General features: G+C 34.7%; 2 protein-coding genes across 4 annotated transcripts; one reads left to right on the forward strand and one right to left on the reverse strand.

The window, feature by feature from the left end:
• The first annotated feature begins 75 nt into the window (after window positions 1-75).
• On the forward strand, window positions 76-9,607 carry LOC107722869 (HSPB1-associated protein 1 homolog). Of its 3 annotated transcripts, none has more exons than XM_016531364.1 (8): window positions 76-161; window positions 523-704; window positions 1,566-1,750; window positions 2,809-2,945; window positions 4,711-4,882; window positions 7,289-7,372; window positions 7,481-7,591; window positions 8,441-9,607. In XM_016531364.1, exons 2-8 carry the CDS (start codon window positions 524-526, stop codon window positions 8,945-8,947), a joined length of 1,377 nt encoding a protein of 458 aa, XP_016386850.1. In that variant the 5' UTR covers window positions 76-161; window position 523; the 3' UTR covers window positions 8,948-9,607. The 3 variants fall into 3 exon arrangements, with proteins under 3 accessions (XP_016386850.1, XP_016386849.1, XP_016386848.1); XM_016531363.1 differs by lacking the exon at window positions 76-161 and adding an exon at window positions 176-197; XM_016531362.1 differs by lacking the exon at window positions 76-161 and adding an exon at window positions 185-209.
• A 409-nt stretch (window positions 9,608-10,016) lies between these two features.
• slc15a2 (solute carrier family 15 member 2) lies at window positions 10,017-20,207 on the reverse strand. The gene is made up of 23 exons (XM_016531361.1): window positions 19,776-20,207; window positions 19,184-19,230; window positions 18,684-18,771; window positions 18,438-18,579; window positions 18,161-18,253; window positions 17,921-18,020; window positions 17,052-17,142; window positions 16,844-16,921; window positions 15,950-16,032; window positions 15,760-15,843; window positions 15,577-15,666; window positions 15,229-15,273; window positions 14,805-14,840; window positions 14,066-14,154; window positions 13,498-13,579; window positions 13,296-13,421; window positions 12,398-12,565; window positions 12,228-12,274; window positions 11,940-12,047; window positions 11,753-11,849; window positions 10,833-10,976; window positions 10,656-10,760; window positions 10,017-10,573 (listed from the first exon to the last, which is right to left on the reverse strand). Exons 1-23 carry the CDS (start codon window positions 19,789-19,791, stop codon window positions 10,367-10,369), a joined length of 2,166 nt encoding a protein of 721 aa, XP_016386847.1. The 5' UTR covers window positions 19,792-20,207; the 3' UTR covers window positions 10,017-10,366.
• Between the last annotated feature and the right edge of the window lie 208 nt (window positions 20,208-20,415).

Here is a 20,415-nt window from a genome sequence, read left to right on the forward strand (position 1 = left end):
AGACGGAATTGACGTAACGTATGAAACCGAAAATCTTTGTTCTCCATGTTGGATCAACTATGCCATTAACTTAAAGGAGACTTCAGCACTTCTGTTGAGCCAACATGGCCGCCGTTTCGTTTCCCGTGTGTTGAGAGAGAAAAAACAGCGGCAAGTCTCACGTGAGTTTTGTTTACTAGCTGGAAAATGGATTTTAGGTGTGCTTACATGTGTGTAGATTCAAAAATTTAAATATTTGCTGTAAATTACAATATTATGTTTATGCAGAGGCAGCACATGCACAGACTATGTGTTTTTACATTTTAATATGAAGTTGTCAGTTCTATTGATAGTTGTCACGTAGTAGCTGATTTGACCTAGATATGGTTTTGACTGTGATTCACTTGAGTGATCGTGATGTGTTTATCTGAGTGCTTTAAAATGAAAATCCTACAGTTTATCTGAAAGATAATATGTGTGTTGTACAAGACAAAATCCACTCATCTTAATCATCCTTATCTCATTATTTTTATGTAACGTTAGAATGGCTTCAAAACCCTTTACCCCAGAAGAGGCCAGGAGGATTGTCCAGTTTCTACAGAAACCTGCTGTGTTCCTGAACATGACCACAGACTGGCCAGCATTGCATTGGACTGTGGAGCATCTGTCAACTGGCCTTACAGAGAGGCTTCGATTCCGTATTGGGAAAAGGACTGAGGATATGGGTAAGCCACAAACATCACACAGCCTCTCATAGGTATTAACAAGATCATCAGAGTAGAAGAACTCCATTTGCCCAGGACATCATTTTTAAACATAATCAGGACATTCGTTTTTAAATTGAACTGACAGGTAAGTTATGTGTTATGGTGTTACTGACAGGAATAAAGTAAGCGTGGTCAAATTTGGAAGTGTAACAGAAACAAAATGTTAAACATGTTCTGTGGGGGTGTGAATACTTTCTGAAGGTAGTGTGCTGAATGGCAGAATATTGTTTTTTAGAATGCTTTGAGTAACTTTTCCCCTAAGAGTGTCAACAGAAAACATAGTAATTTCTGTTATTAGATGCCCTCTATCACAATGTGTAAGTTTCCTTTGAAGGAAACTTTATTTTGAAGTTAATTTGTGACACATTTACAGCAAATGAAACAGTGTGATGCGAATAATTGCCAGAAGTGTGAAGCGGTAATAGTTAGCCTTGCAGAAACCTTTGCTACCAGTGGAGGCTTTGCCACTTCAGGTTCCTTGGCACTTCTGGCAAATAGTTATGGCAAACCAGTCCTTCATAACTGTTAGAGTTTTTACTGAAGTGAAATGTAAATATGGGAAGTGAGTATGAAATGTCAAGCAGTGAAAACTGTACTTCTAAATATTAAACAACATTTTTCAGTAATAGATAAAAACGTAAATATGGTGATTTAGTATATATGAAAAATAAACCATTTCTATATTTAAGTAACCTCTTACAAAATACAGTTCATTTTAAAGTATTCAAAGATTTTTCCAGTGTCCATTTAGAATAAACCCTCTTGGAATAATCTATTCATTAATTACCTTTTGCTTTTGTTTCGCTTTGTTTGCACCAGCTCCTCTTTTTGAAACAGAGTGTTTCTACATTGAAGCAACCATTAAAGAGTTTCTGTCCTGGACTGCCAGTGAAGATGAAGCACTTGTTGGGCCATTTTCTGACTATCACTGCAAAGAATTCTGGGCTTATGCTGATTACAAGTACATTGCCCAGCTTTTTCAGGATAAACCTGCCATGTTTCAGGTAATCCGTGCCAATTCCCTTCCATTACTTTAAAGAAATATTTCATATTTTTATTTTTCAAATATTTATTATTATTAAGCAATATGTTGTATTTTTATATATATATATATATATATATGTATATGTGTGTGTTCACTGCTGTGTGTGTGGTGTTTGGATGGGATAAATGCATAAATGCACTAATTCCGAGTATGGGTCACCATACTTGGCCACATGTCACTTCACTTCACTCACTCAGTCACTTTATGACTGCTAAAATAAAAATAAATGGACAAGACACTACTCTTTTCATTTTCTCCCACAATCAATCATACTCTCAGACCTCATCAAGCACCACATTAACCCATTTGCCTTTTTCCGCATGCCAGTTATGCTTGACAGCGACCAATTTTTCATGAAGTGGCGCTCTACAGCACACGGGGCACGTCAATGACATCAGCTTTGATCAATAAACACAGTCGAATATTCATTAGTATGTATTGCCTTGTCTCCCGAGGATGCTTACCTTTATTTTATGAGCGCTCTGAAACTGTTTATTAGCCTACAGTTGTTACAACATCTCATGAAAATTTATCACAGCACTAGGAATAACAGATAGGAAGAGCAATTAATCAATTATTGCTGTTTTATTATTTCAGTAAAACATATCCTATGGCACATCATTGTCATTCTGTGGACATTTAATGATATTTTGTGCCAATTTATTTTGTTTTGTTTTTCCCAACTAAGGGAACAATAACCTAATATTCATTTCTAGCTTTCAGTTTTTGTAAATCATAATAAATGCTTATGAGGTGCCAATATTCTCCCTGCCAGCCAGGGCATCGAGAGCAGACAAGGGCCTCTCTTAAATGATGAATAGGGTAGTTTGAACATTGCTGAGGGCTTGATTACATACCATCTCATTTACAGACCCCTGGACATGGTAATAGTTTCATTATCTACCTTCAAGGGCAGCATCTCTGAGTGGTTCTTGTTTGTTATATTGAAAAGAATTGACATCAGTAGGCGATCAAATTGTTTTCTGTTCTTTGTAACCACCAACATTATAACTGCAGGATGTGGTGTGGTCCGACTTTGGCTTTTCTGGCCGAGATGGACGAGACAGCACACTTTGGATTGGTACACAGGGTGCTAACACTCCTTGTCACCTTGACTCTTATGGTTGCAATCTTGTCTTCCAGATCCAAGGCAGGTAAGAACCAGGTTTAGACAAGGTTTACACAAGTTTTGAAAAACTCCACCAAAAGTGACAAACAGGCCAGAGGTATTGGCAGTTATTTCGTTTTCAATTATTCAGTTTGCTAATATTATTCCATTTCAGTGTTATTTTAGTACCATGTATGTATTTCTATTGTATTTATTAATATTTTGAATTAGCTTTTATTTTTATATATAATGTTTTCAGTTTACTTTTAGTTTAGGTTTATTAGTTTATGTGCTTTTGCCATGTTTATTACGTTTTTTTATATTTCTATTTAGTTTTCATTTATTTTTTTATATTTCTATTTAGTTTCAGTAATTTTATTACTTAGTACTTTACTTAAATGACTTCAGCTTTAACAGGCAAGATAGATTTATTTTAAAGGTTTTCATGTAAAATTTATATTTTGTTATTGCATTTATCCATACTTTCAATTGGTTTTTATTTTATGTTTTCAGTTTTCATTTTATTTTTAGTTAAAGCTTTAGTCTTTTTGCTATGTGCTTTTGTCATTTTATTCATTTTTTATATTTCTATTTAGCTTAGTTTATTTTTATTTACTTTTTTGTTTTAGTAATTTTATTACTTTAACTTAAACAGATAACATTTCTAAGGTTTTCATGTAAAACATTAAAAACAAAAATTATTGCAGCTTTTTTAATTAACAAAAGCAGTTTTTAATGGTTTTTAGTTTTAGTTTATTTTAGTTAAGACATCTCACCAATCCATGTTGTGTAAAAGACAGTGAGAGAATGTTAGATTTAGGCTTTTTTTTCTATTTACAGACCCTAGACATGTCACAGAGACAGGTGTGATTTCTCAAGACGTCTGTTTCAGTGAAATCTGTCATGTAGTAGGTAGTAGTAAATTCAATTGAAGTATTTGACATATGTTAGAAACAATATGCCCTCATAAATGCCCCTGAAAATCAATGTCACCATTTAATAAACGAGAACCCATAACACTGCTATTTTATTGTATTTCTGTGCGCCAGTATGAACTCTTGACTTGATGAAACTAGTTTTTGATGACCGGCTATCAATAGACCCCTGAACAAGATAAGCCCCAGGCAAAACTGCCAATTTGGCTTATTCTGTGAAGATGGTTTAGAGCAACACCATGTGATTCCTTCAAATATTGACAAGAGCTCTATCTCGTCTTATGTTAGGGTTCCTGATCCAATCCTGAGCTGTTGAAAGAAAGCTATTTATCCTCTGCGTTCAAAAGAGCGAATGGGAAACGGAAAGTGCAGTGATGTGTACAGCTATTGAGATATGTTATTTGCTCCATTGAGAGAAGCAGAACCTGACAATGAAGAACCTTCTCCTCCATCTTATCTCTCTCTGGAGCTTGTCTTTTCTCTGTAATTGCTTATTGGGGCTCCTCGTATCAAGATAGCCTGCCACAGAAATCATGTTATTGTATAATATCTCCTGCGAGCAGGTCCATGATACTTTGAGAAATCTATAAGTATTCCCATTCATCTCAATGGCAGTTGCTTGGTTGGCACCTTAAGTAAATACATAACCTGCATGCTAAAAATGTTTCACGCTACATTTTTCTTTACTAATTCAATTAAAGCTAATTCATCTAGAAACCGACGTTCTGGCAGTTGTTTGTTTCACGCTTTTTACAAGCCACCGAAAAACTTTAGCACTGATAAAAGTTTCTATAACATAATGACATATTTGTGACTGATATATTTATTTGGGCACAAAATCTCAATGGTATTTCAATAAAGTCATTCTTTTTGCAGAAAACGATGGCATCTCTTTCCTCCCGATGACACACACTGTCTCTACCCAACACGTATACCATACGAGGAGTCCAGCGTGTTCAGCCAGGTCAGCGTCGTCCAGCCAGACCTGAAGAAGTTCCCAGCATTCAGAAGAGCTCAAGCCCACACCGTCACTCTGCAGCCTGGTCAGGTAGGCCAATATGACATTTTCTAATACACTTCCTGTCAAAAGTTTTGGACACACCTACTAATTTGGTGTATCTGGTGCATCCTGGGATGACATCTTAAAAAAACACAAAACAAAATTTCTAAAACTAAAATTAAAATGAAAACTAAATGTAAAAATATGTATACCATAATAGTATATAAAAATACTAAAATAACAGTGGGATTACTTAAAATTACAGTTTATTTATAATTTTATAACAATATAAATCCAACATGACAACGAAAATGGTGCTCTAAGCACTTCTAGAATATTTACAGTTATTGCACAACACTGTGTATACAACTCTCAATTATATTATTTTTGTACAGTCATATGAAATTTTTATTTTTTATGTATCTTTGGTGATTTAATCATTCATGCATCTGATTTAGAAAATCTCTCTGTAATTTTCTCTTTTGAATAAAGTACTACATTCACTGAGCGCCCACTTTAAAATTTTGCCTCCATGGCAATCTGTTCACTGGCTAATTTTGCCCCATTTTAGAATAGTATTAAATAACACAAATGGGAAGTATTTTTATATCCTAGGATGCTTTTTTAAACAGTATTAAAGAAGTTTCCTTTACTATTACCTTCAAATCACCCATAATAAAATAAAGCAATAAGCTCCAAGAAGCCGTGGTTTACAGTGAATTTATAACAGCTAAGGGGCGTTGATCAGAATCAAGAACCCGAACTATCCATTTTGTAATGAACAATTTTCTATTTTATTAATAAATTATTATGATAATTATCATAATTGTAATTATTTAAAAAAAAAAGTAAATTATATCTATTATTATTAAATTATTAAATTAAAATTATCTAATTTAATTTGTCACAATTGTCCACAAAGCTCATTTCAAATGTGTAATCACAAGTTGTTTGCAAATAAAGAAGGGCTTGTTTGAATCATAACAAATGCAAAATCAGTCAAGATTGGTCCATAAATTACTGTAGAGTGAAGTCATTGATGGTATGTTTCCAAGACATTCAATATAACATTCCCTGAGTGTCTGTTTGGATCCTGTATCACAACAATCGGTCTCCTATGTGTGAATTTTAGCGGCTCGTAGATGAATCACACAGCAGCAGAATAAAGCTGTGTGTGTTTTGTAGCACATCCCCCTCCTTCAGATTCCAGCAGCGTGTGTGAAACCTCTCTGATCAAGCTCTTTGAGAGGCGAGACGGTGGAAAGGCAATTAGCGGCGGTCCAACACAGCGAGCGTACTCTCCGGGAGCACTCACACTTTTCACAGCATACTAATGAAGACGAGAGACACAAACTTCCATTCTCTGAGAGAGCTAACACTGCTCCACTGCCTCCCACTGCAAATACAGGGGGAAAAAATCACCAGAAGAACTTTTGTATTTGCAATGTACCTTGAGTTCTGGAAAAAATGGTTTTAACCATCTGGTGCATGTGTGGAAAAAGCCGTTTTGAATCTTTCAGGATGTGATTTACATTCAGTGCCTCGAGCATATTTACCGTTTTCTATATTCTGAAAGACTCATACTTGTATTCAATTGTATTCTTGTTTTACAGTCTTAGGAAACCAGTTTTGTTATTATCTAAAATTAAAACTACATATAATTGTTTTTGTTAATTGACATAAAGCTGAAATAAAGTCAAATGAATTATAAAATAAAATGACTAAAGCTAAAAAAAAACTAAAATTTAAAAGCTAAATAAATGTTAACAATTATTTAAAATATTATAAATATAAAACAAATGACAAGCACATAACACAATTACTAAAACTTTGAACAAAAATGAAAACTCGGATATTCAAATTACTAATAAATACTTTCTAAATAATAAACCCTCACTAAAAATAATACATTCACTGAGTGCTCACTTTGTCTTTTCCATGGATCTGTTTCTGACATTTGGCTACGTTTGTTTACTCCTTTGTTATTATTATAGAGACTTTGCTTGGATTAAAAACCACTGTATGTGAAAATTGATTGACCTCATCTAGTCTCATAAATATTGCTAGGATATTGGGGGTTTTTTTATGACCCAAATGATGGGATGTTATACAGAGCACAGCTGCCACCTGGTGGTACATACTATTACAATATGCACATCTTTGGATCATTCTGCGTGCGGAACATAATCATCAGGTTTTACAGTTTTTGTAGTTCATGCAGATTGAGTGCTGCTGTCAAAACAAAAGAGGAACAAAGTACTAAGAGCATCTGAAATTCAAGTCAATAATTTAACTTTTCACTGATAAACCGAAAATTAATTTTCAATAGCGGTCACTATAGTGCACTCCTACTGTACATTCACTTAATATAAGTACGCACAGCAGGTCATTTTTTGACGTGCTGTTAATATCTTCAGAGTTTTGACTGACTGCTGTGCTGTTATCTTTCATCAGGTTCTGTTTGTCCCCAGACATTGGTGGCACTATGTGGAGTCAGTGGATCCAGTGACTGTCAGTGTGAACTCCTGGATTGAGATGGTAAGACACTCTATACCTCTGCTGGATTATTTCTTATAAAATATCATTGATTTTTTTCATCAAAATGAGATGCTGAAATCAGCAGGCTGCATTCTCGTTGTGCCGTAGGACATGGATGATGAGGCCAGAGTAGGAGAAGCTCTCACTAAGACTATTGTGTGTGCCCTAAAAAGTGCCCCCAGTTTAGACAACAACGACCGCTGGCTCAATCCTACTGAGGTACTCACTCCAGCACATACAGACACAGATACAAAAGATTTCTATTTTAAATAAATGCTGTTCATTTTTTATTCCTGAAAGAATCCTGAAAAAAATGTATGTTTCCACAAACATTTTAAGCACTAGGAAATGTTTCTTGAGCAGCATATCAGCATATTAGAATGATTTCTGAAGGATCATGTGACACTGAAGACTGGAGTAATGCCTGCTGAAAATTCAGCTTTGCTATTACAAAATAACTTGCATTTTAAACTATAATAAAATATATTTTAAATTATAAATTAATAGTTTTACTCACCAGGTTTTTGTTTATGCGTAATGACAAATCCGTTTTTTTAAAGTATACATATTCCATATAGGTCTGAACTCACAAAAAGTGAATCTATAATACTGTAAGTGATGACAGATACATGACATTATCTTTAGTCTAGTATATACACGCATTTGATTTTATACTGAATAATAATATTTTAGGACAATATGTTGTGCAGTGTGACTCAGGTCAGTGCCATGTTTCCTAATAAATAATTTGCTTGTTATCTATTATTAGTTTTGTTTTACATGAATCGCATATGGGAATATTTATGTAATGAATGAAGATGTCATATTTACTGAACACCATGCAATTTTAAACTCATGTGCTGTTTCATGACAAAAAGGAGACATTTTGAAGTATCTCTGCAAACGGTGATACAATTTGTGCATTTCAGGTCTTCTGAAGCCGTATGATGAGATTATTTGTATGAGAAACATGTTGAAATGGGATTGGAATGCCAAATTTTTTTTTAAATGTTTGTGTGAAACTGCTTAACTGTACAGTAGTGTGTCATCTTGATTGTTGTTTCTTAGGATGGAGTTTCTTCACATGATGAAAACATGCAGTATTTGAACCTAGCAGTAAAGGCTTGTATGGACAAGAGGAGAGATGATACTGAAGGCAGGGTCTCACTTACAGACCAACCCAGAGCAGAGCTGGGAAAACGTGACTCCAGCGGACTGTTAAAGACTCCAACGTCTCTCTCCTTAGCGGTTCCCTTCGGACCTCATCTCATTCCTGTTAATTTGGCTCACAAACCCACATACACCTGCCCAAAGGACACATCTTGTTACTGGTACAATGAGCTGTCACGGTGCCAAAGTACATCCCGAGATGAAGACGAACCAAGAAGTGACAATGAACTTCATCAAAGATCGGGTCCGCATGCACATCAGGAAGCGGGAAGTCCAGGAACCTCAGGAGGAGGTGCTGGTTTGCACATATCAACCAATGACATGCTCCAGTTCCTGGTACACCCTGATGTCATCACTCTAGTTACAAGGTTAATCATGTGTCGACAAAGAGAACTTCACTCTTAATTTGTACTAGACGAACAATATTTTTATAAACAAAAGATCCCATGCTCATTTTTTCTTGAATCCATCACTCCTTTTGTACACATTAGTTGTCAACAATGTAATACTCATTTGTTTTCCAGACCCAAAATAATTGATGTAAAACAAAGACTAGATGCGGTCACATTTTGCATGTATTTTGTATGTATCACCTGAATGGTCATTATAACAAAAGCCCTATTCAGACAGACGTAGTTGTTCCCTAATGAGGTTGGGTAAATTTGTTTCATAAATATTAACTTACTAGTGATTGTAATCCCATTTGAACTGAACAATCTCTGTTTTTCTCACAAAACTTCTGTAAAAAGTACATGGCGAATGAAAATGATTTTTCAGCCAATTCGGGTGTAGAAATCTAATCCTGTTGGAGGGGAATGTCTGTGACTGTAGTATACAATTTTTTCACAACGCATTTGCTTAATTACCTTCATCACATACTTTAAAGGCAAATTTTATCTTGTTTTTCCACCATAATTATTGATTTTTTTGGTCCAAATTTCTGGGTAAAATAGCAGTTGGTGGTACAAATGAGAGCTGAAATGTGCAAATGGCATTAGACACTGATATTATTGAAGCTTATTGAACATTTTGGGGTCAGTATGACTTTTTCAACTTACGACGACACATTTGATTTTTTAAGAAATTCATACTTTTATTCAGCAAAGACTAAATTATTTTTTTTTTACATTACAAAATTTTTTATTTCTAATAAGTGTTGTTCTTTTGAACTTTCTATGCATCAAAGAATTCCCCCCCAAAAAATGTACATTTCCACAGCAATATTGAGCAGTTGTTTTCAGCATTGATAAAAATAAGAAATGTTTCTAGAGTACCAAATCAGCATATTAGAATGATTTTTGAAGCATCATGTGACACTGGAGTAATGGCTGCTAAATCTTCAGCTTGGCCACGGCAGGCATAATAAGTTACATTTGAAAATATATTAAAATAGAAAACAGTTATTTAAATCGTAATATTTCACAATTTCACAGTTTTTCCTGTATTTTTGATCAAATACATACAGCCTTATTTGAGCATTAGAGACTTCAAAAACAACAATCTTACAGACCTCAAACTTTTGAAAGGTACAGTAGTGTTCATCACACTCTTAACGATTACATTTTGTAACTGCTAAAAAAACAGATTTCTTTTTGTAAGGTACCATGTAAAGTAAAAGCATAACAATTCCTTCAGCGTAGTAAATTTCTCTTAATTCAGCTGAAATATGATCCCTGAGCAGTAGAGATCAGCATAATGCCACATAAAGGCTCTGGAAAAAAATAATCTGTTAACACAGCTACAACAGTCTGATGTGAAAGAAGTTAATTAGCTTATTGGCAATTAATGGATCTGAATTGTTCATAACAAAACCCAGTCATTTTGCTACATCTTGGTTTGCTTCGGCATGTCATTCAAAGAAACTGCCTCATTTTTCTTACTATCAGAACTTCCCACTTTCTCATCGTCTGTGTCCTCTCTGAAAATCTTGTCCAGCTGGTCTGGATCCACATAAGTATAGAAATAGGCCATGATGGAGAAGATGATGCTGACAGCCACCAAAAGGCCAGCAAAAAGGAGGAATTCTGTCCACTGTAGATTCAAAATCAGTTTGTCAGTGCAGGATTTATGCATTAAAACCATACAGGTGTTTATAAGAAAGCCCACTGCCTACCTGTTCCATCCCGGCCCCCTCTGCCACAATCAGTACAATGACATTTCCAAATGCCACAGTCATAAGCCATCCAGCCTGGAGAACAGACTTCATGCTTGCCGGTGCCTATACACAAAAGCATAAGAATATGACATTTATAGACACAAGCTTAAGGTACAAGACATTTGATGGACTTACCTGTGAGTAGGAGAACTCCAAACCAGTGATGGAGAACATGACTTCTCCAGCAGTGATGAAGACATACTGTGGAACCTGCCAAGCGATGTGAACATCGTTGGCTTGGATATCCTCCATCTTTTTCAATGTTAGACCATTACTTTCCTGTGGAAATGAACCATATGCATGTCAAGATACTGATCCATAAAGGCAGTGCACTTTTTGATTGTTGTTTTGAAAATTTCATTGAATGTATGCCTGTGCAGTCTTTTTTTTTTAATTTAATATTTGGAGATTTTATTTAATTTTTTTAATAAAAGGCTGCATGTATTTGATCAAAAATACAGTTACAACAGTAATATTGTGAAATATAATTACTATTACTATTTTAATATGTATTTAGTATATTTTTTAATATATTCAATATATTTTCAAATGATTTGATGCTCAAGAAACATTACTAGAACAGGTACAGTGAAGAACAGTAACACCTTTTTTTAAGATTCTGTGATGAATAGAATAGATAAAAAGAACAACATTCATGTATTTATTGATTTATTTTGTATAAAGTCTTTACTATCACTTTTGATCAATTGAATGCATCCTTTATGAATAAAAGCATTCAATTCTTAAAATTCTTCTTAAATTAAATTCATTCAAATAGAAACTGGTAGTGAACAAGTGAGCAGATGCAGGTGCTTAAACAGTCATTCTTGTCTATTTGGTGATGCATGTGGCACAAAAACATTGAAATAACTTGAGGCTGAATGTTGCATGAAGTAAATATTTTGTAGATGAAAAATCTCATAGATCAGCAAAAATAGCCTGTAAAAACTTTGACTTCAGGCCTAATAAAGTACACCGTAACCTATACCTTAAACTGTGCAGTAAAGTAAAAGTTACAGAAAAACATTAACTAGAAACTGAACTCTATCACCCACCTTTGAGAGTATGACAGTATAGAAGGCACCGAAATCAAGAAGTCCCAGGTCGATGTGATATTGGTCAGAGTTTGTTTCGCAAACAACTCCATTGTATCTGAAAAGAGAGTAAATGAACTGTGGTCAGTTGGTGGGGTTACTTGAAACTACATGGATAATAAAATGGATGTAGACTTAAAATACTCACTCTCCCCTAGGTACACTAATATTTTGAGAAATCCCATAATTAGCAGCCGCATAAAATTCATCAGTGCCAACAGTTATGTTGATATTCTCTGTGTGAGTATTGATAAACCTGCAAAAGTTAAATATTCTAAGACAAAAGAGTACTGAAAATGATTTCAGATAATGCCAGTTGTTTTGTCAATGGTTAGCTTGAAGGTATTGATAATTGCAGCAAACACTAAAGTTTAACAAAGCTGTTAAACGGTAACTTGAAACAATATAAAACAATGTCCTGCTAGTATTAATTTACCTTAGATACGCAGCCCCGGTTTCAGATTTGGTGATGTGATCTTTCACCTGTATTTAGTTTAATAATGATTCAAATCATTCAAATTATGTACTGTAATGTATAATAATGTATATGCTGGTACAGTCTTTGCTGATGAAATCTGAAATAAAATTTCACAACCAGGTGCTCACCAGTTTGCATACAGTGTCATCAGGTTGTGCAGTGTGCAGGAAGAGACTGTAGGCAGTCCGTTCTGTGAACGTGAGTCCACACTGGTATTCGGCCCCATTGTGAGTGACAGTAATTGTGTAGAGCTGGGATTCGCCAGTAAGCGGAACACTTGTGTATCCCGAAGGATCCTGCATGACAAGAATGTCTTCAATCATGGCTCTGAATCAGAATTTAGAGTTGGAACTGTATGACATAAGATCATATTCATTCTTATGTCAAGTAATATTGATGTATTCTATACACTATTGTTTAAAAGTTTGGGGTTTGTGAGATTTTAAAAGTTTTTGAATAAAGTGTATACTTTATAAAACAGTGATACTTATTCTTTCAGGATTCTTTGATGAATTGAAAATCCAGAACTGTTTTTCTTCTTAACGTAAATATTAGTGCCGTCAAACGATTAATTGCATCCAAAATAAAAGTTTTTGTTTACATAATATACGTATGTGTACTGTGTTTATTTATTATGTATATATATATATATAAATACACAAACATTCAGTATATATTTTGAAAATATTTACATGTATATACATTTATATTATATATAAATATATAAACAAAATTTTTCTTAAATATATACATGCATGTGTTTGTATTTATATATACATAATAAATATACACAGTACACACTCATATATTATGTAAACAAAAACTTTTATTTTGGATGCGATTAATCGTTTGACACTTTTCTGTCACTTTTGATCAATTTAAAGCATCCTTGATGACTATAAGTACTGGTTTAACCAAACTTTTGAACAGTAGTGTATTATGGTAATATACACAGACAAGACATTTTAAGTATGTTAAGTATAAACATCGTAAAATGCAGTCAGTGTTTGTCTGTAGTGACGTTACCTCATATGATTTAAGTGGATCTGAGAGGACAGTGTGTCCTGGAAACTGCACGGTGACCTCTGAATCCATAAGATTGTAAACCTGAACAAGGCTTTCTTTGGCAGGAGGTGGCTCCACAACAGATTTCTGGCCAGAGAGATGAAATGTAACTTTAAGTTAATGTTGACGAGCTTTAAATGACAACATTTGAAAATGTACATACAATGACGTTGATTTCTACGACAGTTGCAGCACAGAATGCAAGTGCAGCAAGGATCATGCCTGCAGCCATCTTTCTTAGTGGACTGAAAATGAACAAGGAGAATTGGATAGAACTTAACACAGACAAGGTTAGTTAAGTGTCCTGTTAACACAAATAATGTTTATATCTTATGGTAGGTTATACTATAACATTTTCCCCTGGTCTAATGTTTTCCATCAAAAATGCACAACTGTAAACAACATTTTGTGTATTAATTTTTTTTTCTTTTATTATTTATTATTGTGTGTACAATCTCACAAATGTTGAATCAAGAAACATCCTTTCAAGCAGGAACTTAAATGTCAACAATTCTGTGTTTTTCTGTCAATATGGGGTGCTGTGTGTACATTAATGAGGAAAAAAAATTAACTTAAATGATTTTAGCAAATGGCTGCAATATAACAAAGAGTGAAAAATTTAAGGGGGTCTGAATACTTTCCGTACCCACTGTATATAGACTGGTATTGGTAGGTAGATAGGTATTGAAATATGTATTTTTTATGTGATTGTGCATTTATACAGCACTCACGTGAGTTTGATCCGACACAGCCCTATCAGCGGGTATATGCCCATGTCGAAGATCGGGATAAACACCAGAATCAGCAAAGCATTCAGCATCTTAACAACACAGAAACACACACCCACTAAATGACACTATAACCATTACATGCAGAAAAGACATTGATTATAAAGGTGATAACAATAAAAGTTTGTTGCTTAGGTTTTTACAACCTGTCATAAACTGACTGGTCATTTTTGTATGACATTACAACAGAGCAGGAGGCAGTAAATATTTAGAACTGAGAGCTTCAATAAACCGTTTTTGTCAAATTAACATGTATAACATTTCAATTAATATAATCAATAATAAATGTAATGATTTATTTTGTATATACAAAGCTAAGTGTTCAGTAGGGTCCAAAAGTCTGAGACCAAAATGAAAATTTGGGATTTTATTTTAGATAATTTTTTAAAATTTTTTTTTTAAATATGAAAATAAAAAGTTTCAAAATTCCGAAAAATGTTAAATAAGATGGAAAATTAAAAACAAAAAAATATTAAATTATAGATAATATATTGTTTGATTTTATTAAAATTAATTTACACTTTATGCCAGTCTTTAAGCAAAAATTATATAAAATATTCTATTATTTAAATATTTTATATCATCAAATATTAAAAATCAAATCATGAACACCTAATAACTAATGGCTGTAGCATATGCATGTATGCATCTATATGGTGATCTTTCTGTCTGTTTGTCTCACCTGCATTTGATCAGGCTTTAATATGAAGCCTCCACCCTGTAAAACAAATTAGGAACCCATTATTCTGATTTTGAAGACCATTTTGTCATCATTCAGGAGTAAATCGTCTTACGGTCATCTTCAAAACAGTTATGCATAGGCTAAAAGCAAAAATAAAAATCTGCATTTGAATTTCTACAACAAGAACGGCAATAAAATGTTAGATATTTATAACCTTTGGATTCAATAGTGACGATGTCAAAGCCTGTATATTGTTATCAAAAAAAATATCATCAGATCACTTCAAGGGCATCGTGTTATCTTACTTGCCATATTGCTCAATTACTTAGTATAACAAAATAATATTATGAAATGGGGTGTGATAATCTGATTCCAATAAAGTATTAATGTCTTCCTATTGGAGGTCATACAAGAAAGGACTTACAAAATCCATGTTCATTCGAGTGGCTTGCAGAGTCCAGCGTGAACCCTGGCATAGAACAAAGAGAGCAATTTAATTAACTTCTTATTATATTTCTCATTATTCTCTGATCCTTGTAAAGTGCTGTGATCAGAAGAGCAATTTCCACTGGCTCCTTATGTCCGTCAGACTCAGACATTTTCCGATATTAAAAGGAATTCACAAAGAACATGAGGAATCAAGAAATGTTCCTTATTCCTTAAATGACAGAATTTTCATTTGAGGATGTACTGGCCCTTTAAGTGAAATACTGCGACCATAATTTGAGTGATTAGAAAATACAAAGGATATCAACTGAATATAACCTTTTACCTGCTGGTCAAAGAGAGCCCAAAACATGGGCAATGGAATATAAAGAACCAGCACCCTGAACACCATTTGAATTTCCTGAATGAGCCGCTTCTGTAAAAACATCAAAATCGTGATGTAATTTGGTAGATGGAGCAACATGATTTCAACTTGCTAGATTTGGCTTGTACAGCAACTGAAACATACCGGGTACTTCTCTTCTGCCCATTCCAGCCAGTGACTCCTTTTTGGGCTCTTTTTGGAATTCTTCCATCGATTGCGTATAGCAAACTGGTAAAAACAAAGTAAAAGATGACCATTAGCCTTCTTTTCGTGCTCCAGATCCTTCAGTAACACATTAAAGAAAGCTGTTGAGCTGTTGACAAGATTTACTTACCCCAATACATTTGCAGACACACACCAGGACATTTCCTTCTGGAGGACTTTTCTTATATAGCCCACTTCCAGCAATAAATACCACTAGGTGAATAGATGCAAAGTTAATTACATGCCTAATGAGTTAAATGAGGGAGATAAAGGGACCCTAGTACTGATTTAGAAATAGCATGCTTTTCTCTAGAGCAGTGTTTCTCAACCCTGGTCCTGAGCGACCCCCAACACTGCACATTTTGTATATCTCCATTATCTGACACCCATTTCAGGTCCTGGAGTTTCTTTTAATGAGCTAATGAGTTGAATCAGGTGTGTTTGATTAGGGAGACACACAAAACGTGCAGTCCTGGGGGGCGCCCAGGACCAGGGTTGAGAAACACTGCTCTAGAGTGCAGTAATAATCAAATATTAATTCATATAAGCCGTAATGTGTTGGCAAAAATTATATTTCTCCATTTTAAAATATATTCTACTGCTAAATGAATAAAGAGATGGTAAATACATTTACATTTATGCATTTAGAAGACACTTTTATCCAAAGCAACTATACAAATAGCAACCAGCACAAAGCATGAGCCAACATACAGAGGCCCCAAAATGTATTTGGCACTTCTGCCACACAAAAATAAATTTTATAGGCCTATATGTTTTATATACAGTTTCCAGACAAAGGCTTTATCCCTTCTCTTTCTATACAGGATTCATGGCACAGTGAATGGGGTTCGCTAATGTGCTGTCATAACATACTGGGATTTCAGAATAAATGGCCAGGAGTTAAATATACATGCCTACTGTGAAGAGTTGGTTTCACAAATACAATCCACTAGGATTACCAATACTTCCCAAATTGCTTCCATTCTTCCACCTCAAACTCTCTAAAAATTGAGAGGACCCTCACCTAAGGCAATGACCATTAAAGCCGCAGGAACTCCAAAGGCCAGGGCGTAGCAATCTCCTCCAAAGCACTTCACATCGCCTGTGGAGTTTGAGTGTACTGATGATCTAAGGTTTCTCTAATTGGCATGATAATCACACTTTATGACTGCCACATACTTCTTTAAAAGATTAATTGCAGCCTTATCAGTGAAGCTTATCTTGAGACTGACCTCTTAGTATTGGTGTGACAATGGTGGATAGGACACTTCCAGCATTGATTGACATGTAAAAGATGGAGAAGAATTTTCTCCTCTCTTCTGTCTGAATACAAAAGGGTTAAAAGAAGTTAGATATATTAAAGACACAATCAAATCAAAAAGTGTGTCTTTTAGCCCATATCAATTAGATTTGTAATAACCAAAATGACTATTCCTAAAAAAAAAATCACACTTTTAGATTTTGTAATATTATAATATGTCATTTTTTCCCTGTAATTTTACTGTACAACACTTCGGCTCAATCTCAGATTTTACTGTGCTTTATTAAAAATTACTTTTTGAAATGAGCTAATTTTTACATTTATGGAATTTGACAGGTGTTATGGAAGCCCGTTTCTGCCACTGAATAAAAAATAAAAGAGGTAATTGCGACTTTTTATCTCACAATTCTGACTTTTTTTCTCAGAATTGCGTGATATAAACTTGCAATTGCGAGTTAAAAAGTCATAATTGCGAGACATAAAGTCGCAATTCTGAGAAATAAAGTGAGAACTGCGAGATATAAACTCACAATTCTGACTTTTTTCTCGCAATTGTGAGTTTATATTCAGAATTGTCTCAGAATTGTGAGAAAAAAAGTCAGAATTGTGAGATATAAACTCGCAATTCTGAGAACATATCAGTCTTCCCCCCCCCCTCAAAATTGGACTTTAACTCACAATTGTGAATTTATATCACGCAATTCTCAGAAAAAAAAGTCAGAATTGTGAGATAAAAAGTCTCAATTACCTTTTTTTTTTTTTTTATACAGTGGCGGAAACGGGCTTCCATAGGTGTAAACGGGGCCACGGTAACTGAAATAATTTTATATTGTGACTTACATGCTCTTCATCAAACTGGTCACCACCAAATGCTGCAACACATGGTTTGATCCCTCCTGTCCCAAAAGCTATGAGGACCAGACCAAGCATTGACAAAACTCTACAAGGAAAGAACAAAACGGTATTTTTCTATCCAACAAAATGGTATTTGTCCTTCCTTCCTCTTCCATAAAATAAATATTTACTTCACTTGAAGCAGATTTACTGTATGGTCTCACAGTAGCATCAAAAGAAACTTACACATGAACAGTGCTGTCCCCCACATCAGGAATGGCACCGACAGACTTGACCACATGACCAATCACATAGACTATAGACAGATAGATGACGGTTCTGTGAACAGAAAAAAAAACTGAGTATTAAGTACAATGCTACAGGCTGTATTTCAGAACCTTATCCTAATTCTTAAGAAATATAACTTTTTCAAATCTTATGTAAAATTACAATACAATAAGCAATACTAAGCAGATAGGATAAGACTCTAAGTTAGGATGTTTCTTAACACAGCATGACTTACTTAAACTTCCCCAACCATGAGTCGGCTATCAAGGCCCCCAGAACCGGAGTGAAGTAACACAGGCTTGAGAAAGCGTGGTACACAGCTGTAGACAGATTCTTGTCCCAATGTAGGTAGTGGATGAAGTAAAGCGTGAGCACCGCTTTATAAATAAGATGCATAATAATTAATACATCATTAGAAAACACATTAATATATTAGAAAAGTAATATCAGATTAGAGCGATTAATTTTTCAATTTAATTACCTTTCATTCCATAGTAAGAGAATCTTTCACAGAACTCATTGACCACAATGAAGGCAATGCTAACTGGGTAGTTAGTGCCACATAATTTCTGAGCGCAAAACAAAGCAGCATTTGATTACAAACAGGCTTGTCACATTGACACTGAAAGAAAATAAAAGATAGTTAACAATATCCTAATCATAAATTCAATCTTTTATTTCATTTATCAGAATAAAATGATAATACGAGTGAAAAATTAACCAGGGATAAAGGCAAAAATGACACAGAACGTGACAAAAATGCCCCCATGTTGAATTCCTTTGTTTTGTTTATGTCATCTACCGTTTGGAATATTACACAATATTGTACTCTGTCTAGGCCTGTCTTGTTTAGTAGCTTTACAAACTATAGTGACTTCAGATACCTGTATTCCTGTCTGAGAGGCAAGTTTTGTTGAGTTGTTAACTAAAATTACATTTTCCAATCTGTAACGAAAAAAAAGTGAAATAAATAACTCTCACCGATGAGCGCTGTACTTTTCCATGGTCCTCTGCATCAACATCTTTGTCTAGAGCAGAAACGATAAGACAAACATCAGGTAGTATAAGTGTGGAATTTTAAATCTGATATCACTCAATAATGTTTATCATTTTTTAAAACTGTGCTTCCAGGTTTTACCCTAGCCAACAGGGAAAAAGGCCAGATCCTGCAGTGCACTTTTTATTTGTTTAGGTAGAATGCAGTTGATAAAGCCACATTAAGTCACGCACATTTCCACTGCTTGCAAGTCTGTAACTCGACATTGTTTTTCAGGCAGGCGCCACTTTTGCATTCAACATTCCTGTCATCGATTATTTGGCAGTGCATCTTATTTCCGCATTGGTATTCTCATATACGTGATATATGCATGTCGCAAAGTTGGTTTATACAGAAATATTAAACTTTACAACTACTTTTAACTCTAAAAATGGCAAAAATGTTCAATCCACGCCAATTTGCAAAAAAAACAAGGACGTCTCGCAGAGTCGACTCCAAATTTTTTGAAGCTGTCACATCGAAGACATTTATTAAAAGCATTTGAAAGAGTTCAAACTTAAAAACAGTCCTCGTTACCCTTCTTTTTTCCCATGTCTTCAATGAATCCAAGTGTGTATTTGCACACTCAACATCTAGTGGATTCCTGAGCACTACGTCCAAGTCCGTCCCTCCACAGAGAGTGAAAACTCATCCGCCTCACGCTGCTGTTAAAGCTGTTTAACCTTCTTGGGTTAATGTTCTACTTCATGACATCCCTGACTCCGAACCGGGCGGATCGATGTGCCACATGAGACCCAACACATGCATCAGATTATGTGGTTTATGCGGAGCTACACACTCCTAAACTGTTAATATATAAACGAACGCTGCAAATCTAACGAACGAAAGCAATTGGCTGAGGTAAAGTATAGTTACAATACAGTGTCTTTCCTCGAGTTATATTTCAGGTTGTTGCGTTGGTTAGGCTGTGGTACATCATGTGCCCTAATTAGTAAACGTGTGCCCCCTTCAGTGCAGCTCCCACTTCTTTCTGTAACAGGCGGAGCCATTTCAGCATCGAACGGACTACTGGCGGTCAGTCAGACACTGAACAAGAACTTTTTGAATGGTTCTTTAGTTAAAATGTTCTCCAAACAAACAAACGAATACTAGTCAGTAAGTGAGAGTTATATTAAAGAGATTTTGAGTAAATATAAGTGGAAAATGATAAATTTAT

Source organism: Sinocyclocheilus rhinocerous, unplaced genomic scaffold (assembly GCF_001515625.1).
Source record: "Sinocyclocheilus rhinocerous isolate Xijiao unplaced genomic scaffold, SAMN03320098_v1.1 scaffold2529, whole genome shotgun sequence".
Taxonomy (NCBI): Eukaryota; Metazoa; Chordata; class Actinopteri; order Cypriniformes; family Cyprinidae; genus Sinocyclocheilus; species Sinocyclocheilus rhinocerous.

What these genes read in the sequence shown, in the direction of transcription:
- LOC107722869 (XM_016531362.1), top strand. Translation starts at nt 187, where the DNA reads ATGGATTTTAGGTGTGCTTACAT. An exon ending in GATTTTAGGTGTGCTTACAT is followed by an intron (nt 210 to 522) that starts GTGTGTAGATTC and finishes ATGTAACGTTAG; the next exon opens with AATGGCTTCAAAACCCTTTA. An exon ending in GCTGGCTCAATCCTACTGAG is followed by an intron (nt 7,592 to 8,440) that starts GTACTCACTCCA and finishes GTTGTTTCTTAG; the next exon opens with GATGGAGTTTCTTCACATGA.
- slc15a2 (XM_016531361.1), bottom strand. An exon ending in CTCTTACTATGGAATGAAAG is followed by an intron (nt 18,580 to 18,683) that starts GTAATTAAATTG and finishes TTATTTATAAAG; the next exon opens with CGGTGCTCACGCTTTACTTC. An exon ending in GTGTCTGCAAATGTATTGGG is followed by an intron (nt 15,844 to 15,949) that starts GTAAGTAAATCT and finishes TGTTTTTACCAG; the next exon opens with TTTGCTATACGCAATCGATG.